The sequence below is a fragment of the Pseudopodoces humilis genome, chromosome 7 (genome assembly GCF_049639895.1).
Source record: "Pseudopodoces humilis isolate 2021_Gansu_Grassland_sample_001 chromosome 7, ASM4963989v1, whole genome shotgun sequence".
NCBI classification, from domain to species: Eukaryota; Metazoa; Chordata; class Aves; order Passeriformes; family Paridae; genus Pseudopodoces; species Pseudopodoces humilis.
The window spans coordinates 8,474,653-8,483,965 of NC_142206.1; the positions used below are offsets into that span (position 1 = coordinate 8,474,653).

The 9,313-nt window shown below is 69.5% G+C and overlaps 1 protein-coding gene across 5 annotated transcripts; it reads right to left on the reverse strand.

Moving 5' to 3' along the window:
• Positions 1 to 196: 196 nt before the first annotated feature.
• CARNS1 (carnosine synthase 1) lies at positions 197 to 9,091 on the reverse strand. Of its 5 annotated transcripts, XM_005528952.3 has the most exons (10): positions 8,869 to 9,091; positions 7,062 to 7,080; positions 6,375 to 6,606; positions 5,949 to 6,038; positions 5,176 to 5,663; positions 4,752 to 4,932; positions 4,105 to 4,190; positions 3,516 to 3,747; positions 3,163 to 3,434; positions 197 to 3,061 (listed from the first exon to the last, which is right to left on the reverse strand). In XM_005528952.3, the coding sequence occupies exons 2-10, from the start codon at positions 7,062 to 7,064 to the stop codon at positions 1,835 to 1,837; spliced, it is 2,811 nt and encodes a 936-aa protein (XP_005529009.3). In that variant the 5' UTR covers positions 7,065 to 7,080; positions 8,869 to 9,091; the 3' UTR covers positions 197 to 1,834. The 5 variants fall into 5 exon arrangements, with proteins under 5 accessions (XP_005529009.3, XP_087914459.1, XP_087914460.1 ...); XM_088058333.1 differs by having other exon boundaries at positions 3,163 to 3,747; XM_088058334.1 differs by lacking the exon at positions 8,869 to 9,091 and adding an exon at positions 7,849 to 8,060 and having other exon boundaries at positions 3,163 to 3,747.
• Positions 9,092 to 9,313: the final 222 nt, after the last annotated feature.

Here is a 9,313-nt window from a genome sequence, read left to right on the forward strand (position 1 = left end):
CCCCGGGGAACCCGCGACGATGGCCACGCCCTCGACCACGCCCCTCCCACCGGCCACGCCCCTCCCGCCCGCGCGTCACCGGGATGTCCCCTGCGCGGGGGACACGGGGACAGGGGGTCCCCGAGGGTGGCGCAGGGAACACGACAGAGGCAGCGCGGCCGCTCACAGCCTTTACTGGGGTCCCCGGCCCCTCCCCGCCCCCGCTGCGCCGCGCTGACGTCAGCGGCGCCGCCGTGACGTCAGAGGAACGTCAGAGATCCCGCGCGAGGTTTCCGCGACGTCGGAGGACACGAGTGGGGCTGCGGGGCACTGGGGTTATTGTCGGGTCGCTGGGGGTGATTGTGGGGTCACTGATGTTATTATAGGGCCTCTGGTATTATTGCAAGACCAGGGGCACTACAGGGGCCGTGTATTATTGAAGGGTCTCTGGTGTTATTGTAGGGTCACCGGTGTTATTGTAGGGTCAGGGGCACTACAGGGACTGGGGTTTATTGGAGGGTTTCAGACACTAAAGTGGCTGTGTGTTATTGCAGGCTCTCAGGCTCTGTTATTGTGCGATCTCTGGTGTTATTGTAGGGCTGTGAGGGCAGTAGGATCTGGGTGTACTGTAGGGTCACTACTGTTATTGTAGGGTCAGGGGCACTACAGGGGCTCTGTGTTATTGTAGGGTGTCTGGTGCTACTGTAGGATCTCAGACATTACAGGGGCTGGGCGTTAGTGCAGAGTCACTGCTGTTCCTGTAGGGCCACCCCAGTGACAGCCCTATATCACATGGGTTTCCCAGACAAGTCTCTTCCCAGAGGATTTTCTGAGCTGCTCCAGGGAATCCCTGGGTACCCCTTTGTTATTATAGGGTCTCCCTGTGCAGGTCTATTATTGTAGGGTCTCCCCATGTCAGTCTGTTACTGTGGGGTCTCCCCTTGCTGGTGTGTTATTGTGGGGTCTCCCCACGTTTCTTTGTGTATGGGATGTCCCAATAATTCTTTGTCATTATGGGATCTCCCCATAATGGTGTGTTATTGTAGGGTCTCCCCATGCCAGCAGGTGCCAACACCAAGCTTCACCTGCTGCTCTCATGGGGTGGCCTGGGTGCCTGGGGGCAAGTCCTGGTTGTGTCCCCCGAGGTCGGCACAGGTTCAGCAGGGGTCAGTGTCCTCCTGTATGTCCCATGCATGGGACCCCCAGCTTCAGGGACAGGGGGAACTGAGGGTAGAGACTGTAGGGACAGGGCAGAGGGGACAGGGAGGGACAGGGGAGAAAGGGTGCAATGTTGGGAAGCAGGGAATGGGGTGCTAGGGCAGAGGGATGGGGTGCTGGGGTAATGGAGGGATGCCAGGGGGGATGGTGGTGCCTGGACTGGGAGAGGGGGAATCTTAGGGTGTCAGTGTGATGGAAAGGTGAAGTGCGAGGACGGAAAGGGATGCCAGGGAATATGATTCCAGGACATGGGAGATGCCAGGGACTGGGGTGTCAGAGTAGTGGGGGGGTGCCGGGAGAAAGGGTTTCAGGATGCCAGGGGATGGAGTGCCAGGTTAATAGGAGGATCCCAGCGGATGGGATGTCAGGATGCCAGGGGATGGGCTGCCATGGGAGTGATGCCAGGGAGTGGGAGGCCAGGATGAAAGGGAATGCCAGGCAGTCGGGGGGCAGGGCAAATGACTGGGATCCAGAGCGGTACCGGGGTGCCAGGACATGGTGTACCAGGCCACGGGATGGGGGGACAGCGGGACGGGGCGGCAGGGGGATGCCGGGGAGGGGCGGCGGGGTGGCGGGAGGGGGTGCCGGGGCGTGCCGGGGCACCCATTCCCCCGCTCTCCCCGCTGCCTGCCCGGCGCTATTTGAAGTGGGACAAGAAGTGCTCCACGGGATATCGCGGGGAGTCGATGCCCAGCCCCTGGCAGAGCCCCAGCAGGCGCTCGCAAGCCTCGGCCAGCGTGGCCCCGGAGCACGCCACGCTCAGCAGCGGCTCTTCGTACTCCCCGGCCCCCTCGGGCTCCTCGAAGAGCCGGTTGAGGCGGACGAGCCCGCGGCCGTGCAGCTCCCGCAGAGCCTCCATGCCCCCGCCGCCCGCCAGGATCTCGCCGTGCTCCGATCCCAGGCACATCACCCCGGCCAGGTGCGTGCGGGCCGCGGGGCGAGCGGGCATCACCGGCGGCACGCCCAGCGCCACCAGCACGGCGGCCAGCAGCAGGTCGGGGCCGTAGACCTCCCGGATCCAGTCGCGCAGGTAGAAGCCCCCCATGCGGGGGTTGATCTCCAGCAGGCGCGGCCCCGCCGGCCCCAGCTTGAGCTCCACGTTGAAGACGCCGTCGCGGAGCCCGCACGCCCGGCAGCATTCCAGCGCCGCCCGCACCAGCTGCGCCTGCCGGTCGGCGGGCAGGCAGGAGGGCAGGCAGGCCGCCGTCTCCAGGAAGGCGGGGACACGCGTGGGGCCGTTGTCCGACACCCAGGCGCCCAGCAGCCGCCCCTCGAAGACCACCAGGTCCACGTCGTGCTCGGTGCCCGGCACGTACTCCATGAGCAGCATGGCGTTGCCCCAGCCCAGCCCGATGCCCGGGTGGTCGGCGTCGTCGCGCAGGTCCCTCCAGAGCCGGGCGGCGTGAGCGTGGCACTGCCCGGCGTTCTCCACCAGCCGCACGCCCACGGCGCCCGCTCCGAACTCCAGCTTGGCCACGGCGGGGAAGGGCACGGAGCTCGCCGCCCGCTCCACGCCGCCGTGGCTCTGCAGGCGGCGGCAGGGCACGGCGAAGGCGGCGGGAGGCGGGCGGCCGCGGCGGCAGCTCTGCAGGTGCCGGTGAGTGCGGCTCTTCTGCTTGGCCACCCGCACGGCGGCGGGCGCGGGGCCGCGGAGCCCCAGCCCCTGGCACACCAGGGCAGCCAGCACCACGCAGTCGTCCCAGTAGGAGAGGCAGGCGTGGGGCCGCAGCCCCCGGGAGCGCAGCAGCTCCAGCACCCGCTCCGCGTGCTCCTCGTCCCGCCGGTGCTCCCGGCTGTCGTAGGGCAGGAAGGTCTGCACCAGCCCCGCCGCGAAGTGCTCCGGGTCCGACTCCACCAGGTGGATCTGCGGCCCCAGAGAGGCGTCAGCGGAGGACGGCCGGCCCTGGCACCGCGTCCGTGCCACCCTCCGCCACCCTGAGCCCGCCGACGGCCCGATCTCCTCACCCTCAGCCCGTAGTCGCGGGCCGCCTCCCACACGAAGCTCTTGCTGACGCCCCCGGCCCCGATGAGCAGGATGTCCTTGCCCTCGACCAGGTGACACTGAGCCCGGTGGAGCATGGCCTCGGCCAGCAGCCGCGGCAGGTCCCCGCAGGGCTCGCCCACACCGCGCCCCATGGCCTCGGCCAGCGCGCAGGTCTCCAGGCACCGCTGGCTGTTGGTGGCCAGGGCCACCAGCTCTAGCGATTCATCCACGCACGCCAGCAGGAAATCCACGCCTGGGGATGGTGACGGTGACACCGCGCTGAGCACCGCGGGGTGACCGTGGGCACCGGCGGTGTCACCCGCGCCGTGCTCACCCAGGATGTCGGTGTGGGCACGGGTGCCACCGCGCTGCTGCGGGCTCAGCTCGGCCTCGGTGGCCAGGAGGGCGGCCATGGCGGCCTCGGTGGCCTCCCGCAGCCGCGTGGCCAGCGCCTGTCGCTGGCTGGGGGCCGCCACCCCCCACTGCTGCAGGCTGGAGTCCAGGCCCTGGGGCAGCGCCGCGCCGTGACGCACCGGGCTCTCCGCGCGTCCCACGGCGCAGGCCACCTGTGGGGACATCCACGTGTGTGGGGGACACCGGCTGCCACCGGGGTATGGGGACATTGGCTGCCAAGACATAGCCTGGGGACGCAGCGGCCACCAGGGCACAGCGACGTGGGGTGACACATTGACCCAAAGCATGTGTGCGGATGGCCACCAATGTTAGGGACACCCAGGGCCACCGCCAGGGCATGGGGACATGTACAGGCACACAGGGTGTGGCACACAGATTACCACAGCCTGGGGACACTGACTGCCACCATAGCTTGTGGACATAGAGGGCCACCAGGACATGGGGACATGGACAGCCATCATAGGCTGGGGACACACACAGAGCCACCAGGGTGTGGGGACATGCTGTACCTGGCAGAGCTGAGGCCGGTCCCCCCAGGACCTGCAGACGAGGGTGCAGATGCGCAGGGCCATGGGCAGCCGCGGGGCTGGGCTGCCTGGGGGGCAAGGGACAGGGCAGGCACGGCCGCCAAGCGGGGACGGGGCGGCCCTGCCCGTCCTCCCCCTCCTCTGGGGGCTTTTGGGGCTCCCTGTGGCACCGTGGTGGCCCCTTCCAAACCCAGCCCCAGGGAGTGAGGGGTACAGCATGGCCACTGCCATCCCCAGCCCCACGGGACCGGGGTCAGGATCTAAAAGGGGTCACCCCAACACCCTGCCCTGCCCCAGGGGACCGTGGGGGTCCAGGGTGACTTTCCCCCCCACCATAGGGAACCATGGGGGTCCAGGGTGATCTTCCCCACCTCTTCCCATGGATCTGTGGGGGTAGGGGGTCCAAGGTGGCAAACTGTCCCCCAACCCTAACCCAGGGGACCGTGGGCATCCAGGGTGACCTTCATGCCCTCCCCCAGGGCCCCAGTACTTTGGGCACCACGATGGCCACCACCCACCCGCCCCAGGGGACAGACACGTGTCCGACAGAGCTGCAGGGACCCGGGGGACCCCGGGGGATTCTTCCCCCCCGTCCCAGGGTGGTGGGCGCCCGAGGGCGGGGGCCTTACGTGGGGGGGGCGCGGGCAGGCGGGCGGTGGGCACCATGGCCTCCAGCAGGACGCTGTCCTCCTCCGTCAGCCCCCGGAGCCGGGCACCCACCGCCTGCGCCACCGCCGCCCCCTCCTCCTTCCTGTGGGTGCTGCGGATGCCTGTCCCCCACCACCGCCACCCCGCCGGCCGCACCACCACCTGCGTGCACCTCAGTGTCACCCCGTGCCACCTGGTGCTACCCCAAGAGCCAGCCCGCCGCCTGCGCGCAGCCCCGTGTCACCCTGGACCACCCCAGCACCCGCACACACCCCTGCCACCCCATGCCCCCCAGTGCCACCTGGCTGCCACCCTAACAGCCACCCCACCACCTGCGTGCACATCTCCATGCCCCCCAGTGCCCCCCAGTGCCACCACCACCACCACCCACCCCCCCGTGCCCACCTGGCTGTAGGGCTCCATGGCGGTGCCCCCCAGGAAGGCTCCCACCTCCTCCTGCACCAGGCTCTGCTGGCCCTGGGGGTCTTCCAGCCGCACCAGCCTCACGCCGGGGACCACGGGCTCGGCAGGCAGGTCCCCCCTGGTCCCCAGGACAAAGGCCAGGGTGGGGGGCACAGGCAGCTTGGCGCGAGCCGCCAGCACCCAGCGGGCGACCAGCGTGTCCTCGAGCCGGTGGGCGAGCGGGACCGAGCCCCCCGTGGGGCAGTCGAGGTCACGGGCCAGCTCGCCCACCCAGCCACTCTCGGGGTCCCCCGGCGAGAAGGTGCCCGTCACGTAGTTGGCGCGGCGGGGGGGCACGAAGGTCTCCAGGGCGCTGTGCCCCCCCACCTTGAAGGAGACCCCCCGAGAGAGCAGCAGGGACCAGGCGCCTGGAGACGTCTCCGATGGCACCCGGCTGGCCCAGGTGGGGGACAGGCACAGCACCATGGCACCTGCGGGTGGGCATGGGGGTGGGCGGTGAGTACTCCACACCTCCTTCCCCAAACTGCCCCCCATAGGGGTGGTGCTGCGGGGTGGGGGGTGGGCGGGCATTTGCTGCTGGACTGGTGTGTACTGATGTGTATTGGGATTAATGTGACACGGAGTTGCTGCTGTCACCCTCCTCCCTTGCCTCAGTTTCCCTCAGTCCCGTTCAGGCAGCACAGGGAGGTGTGGGGACCCCTGCTGTTGGCTCAGGGGTGTCTCTTGCGGGGTGGGGACAAGGGGACCACACCCACCTGGGCAGCGGGTGCCACCCTCCAGCAGGACAGGCAGGAAGGGGGTGGGGGAGCCCAGGATGCAAACGGTCATGTCCAGCGGGCCAAATCCTGCCAGGGGAATTGGGTTAACAGCCCCGCGGTGGGGGTCCTGACGCCACCCTGCCCTTGGCACTCCAGTGTGGCTTGGAGCCCCCAAACACCCGTGTCCCAAGCGTGACACCATATCCCCATTGCCACTCTTATCCTCGCCATCCCCCTTTCCCAGCCTGGCACTGCGCCAACATCACTGTCCCTGCCACCCCCGTGTCCCCAGCCTGGCACCGAGCCCATAACACTGTCCCTGCCACCCCCGCGTCCCAAGCCTGGCACCATTCCCCCATCACCGCCCCAGTCCCTGCCACCCCCGTGTCGGCAGCCTGGCACCGTGCCCCCCGTGTCCCCAACCCGTGCGGGGCTCCGCGGAGCAGTCCAGCGTGGGGGGCAGCCCCTCCTGGCACAGGGCGCTCTGGAGCCGCTCGTAGGCGTGGGTGGCACAGTCGGGGTCCCCGCTGTCCCCGGGCACATCGCCATCGGGGGCCTCGTCCTCCAGCCAGCCCGGGCACAGCGCCTCGGGCCCTGCCCACTCCTGCTCCTCCGGGCTGGGCACCCGCTCCGGGCTCGGCTGCGACTTCGAGAGCTGCGGGAGCAGGGACAGGGCTGACACGGGGCTGGCACCGGGGTAAGGGGGTGGCACGGGGCTGGCGTGGGGTTAAGGGGCTGTCACGGGGCTGTCACGGAGCTGGCATGTGGACAGACCCCGGGTGGGCACGGGGGACGTGGGGCAGACGCGGGGGGGCTGGCACAGGACAGAGGGGCACCGGGCGCCGCTGCCCACCCGTGGGGTGGGGGCGTCAGGGTGCTGGGGGGCTGCGGGCGCCGGGCACGGCGCCACCGCCTCGGGGACAGCGGGGCAGTGCCAGCCGCCGCGGCCGCCAGGTCCGGACAAAGGGTCCCCTTGTCCCCGCGGGGTCACGCGGCGGGTGGGCACAGCACGCCACGCTGCCCGCTGCCCTGCGCCAGTGCCCGGCACCGCCGGGATCCCGGGATGGGGCACCCACCTCCGCCCGGACCCCCCACCCGGGGGCCACTCACCATCCTGGTGACAAAGGAGCTGCAAGAGAAGGACAGGCAGAGTCAGCGCGGCTCCCTGGGGACCTGTCACCCCTCCCCGGCCACCCCCAGCCGGTGCTGGGAGCCCCAACCTCAGCTCCAGCGGGGGGACCCGTCCTACAGCACCCACCAGAGCCTGGCACATTTCCTGGGGTGCACCTCGATGCCAGCTCCAGTGTCCCCATGTTATCCCCTCAGTGCTAGTCACAGTGTCCCCAAACTGACCCCCTCGGTGGCAGTCGCTGTGGCCCCAGCTTGTTCCCTCGCTGGCAGGTCTGGTGGCCCCAGATTGACCCCTTGGTGCCAGTCACGGTGGCCTCAGGTTGTCCCCTCGGTGCCAGCCCCGGTGGCCCCGGCACCTCCGTCTTAGTGTAATCCCGTGCCAGCTCAGCACAGCCGGGCCCCTCCCCATCCCGGGCATGCCAAGGTGCCCTGGGGGTGCAGACCCAGGGACTGAGGTGTCCCCACCGCCCCCCCCGGGTGCCCTCGCTGCCGGTAGGTGCCCGGCAGAGCAGAGCACAGAGGGGAAACTGAGGCACGGAGTTGAGCGGTGCCCGCTGGCAGCCAGGGTGTCCCGAAGCCCGGCACCCGGTGACAGGATTAGGGGGCACACGGCTCGGTGGTGTGGCACAAGGAGCCCCCAAAACCCAGTCACGGGGGTCCCTCAAGGTCCGCGCCCCCCAGCCTCGGGACCACCCTGTCCCACTCCATCCCCAGCTGGGAAGTGGTGCTGCTGTCCCCGAGATGGGACAGCTGTGTCACCCGGTACCTTGGGGTGGGAGCCGTGGCCTGAGAGCGCGCAGGGGACGAGGGCTCGGGTACGCCTGGCACAGGGGACACTGGCCGGTCTGGCCTTTAAACCCCCCCGCGCCACCCCGGGGTGCCAACCCCCGGCCCCGTGCCCCGGATTAGGCGACACAGAGCCCCATTGTCCCCTCTGCCACCTCGCGCCAGGCGCTGGCACCCCTGTCCGTATCCCTGTCCCCGTCACTAGCGAGCTGCCTCAGCGGGACACGGGCTCGGCTCAGCCTGACGGGGTTCTCCTGTCCCCCTGTCCCGCGTCCCCAGGCTGGGCACGCCCCTCGTCCTCCCCCCCGCCCTGTCCCCCTGTCCCCAGCGTGGCGGAGCTGCCAGCCCGCACGTCCCCCGGCTTAGTTCCAGCTGCCCGCGGCGTCACTGTCGCTGTCACCGTCACCGCCACCGGCAGGCACGGGGACACCAGCGCGGCTGCCGAGCCGCAGGGTCCTGCACGCGCTGTCACCCGCTCCCTGTCATCCGCACCTCCCCCTGCACCCTCCCCCCTCATTGTCACCTGAGCTGTCACGTGCACCCTGTCACCCACAACCCATCCCTCACCGTCACCTGCACCATCACAGGGGTCTTGTCACCTGCACCTGTCACCCGCACCCTGCCACACACATGGTCGCCCTCGCCGTCACCCGCGCTGTGACACTGCACCATCACCCTGTGCCCTGCACTGTCACCTGTATCTGTCAACCACACTTTGTCATGCACATCACCTACCTGTCACCCGCACCCTGTCACCCGCACCCTGTCACCCGCACTGCCACCCAGACCCCATAACCTGCACCAATGCCACCGCACTGCCACCTGCACCCTGTCACCCGCACCGTGTCATGAACATCATCACCCACCTGTCGCCTGTCCTGTCACCTGCACCCTGTCACAGGTGTGCGCACACACCCCGGCCCCCATCCCACTGCTCCCGCCCCCCGCCACCAGCACCCCCCAAAACCACCCACATCCCCCCACTGCTGCCAGCACCCACCTGCGGTGTCGGTGCGGGTGTCTGTCGGTGTCGGTGTGTCCTGCTGTTGTCGAAGCCGGCAGCAGCTCTGCCCGCTCCGATCCCTGCGGTGTCGGGCTCTGTCGGGATTTGGCGGTGTCGGTCCCGGTGCTGTCGCGGCCCCAGCAGCGGCTCTGCCCGCGCCGGTCCCGGCGGTGGCGCCGTGTCCTGCTCGGGCGGGGCGGGGCGGGGCGGGACCGGGGACACCGGGGGGACCGGGACACCGAAGGGGGCGGCAGGACGAAGGGGACAGCGGGGCAGACGGTGGCGAGGCCGGGGTGCCACCGCTGGGAGACGGGGACAAGGGACTGGGATAGGGAGCGGGACAAAGGACGGGGACAAGGATCGGGACGGGGGTAGGGGACAAATGACCGGGGTAAAGGACGGGGCCAGCCCGGGGTCACCCGGGGCCCCGTGTAAAACTGAC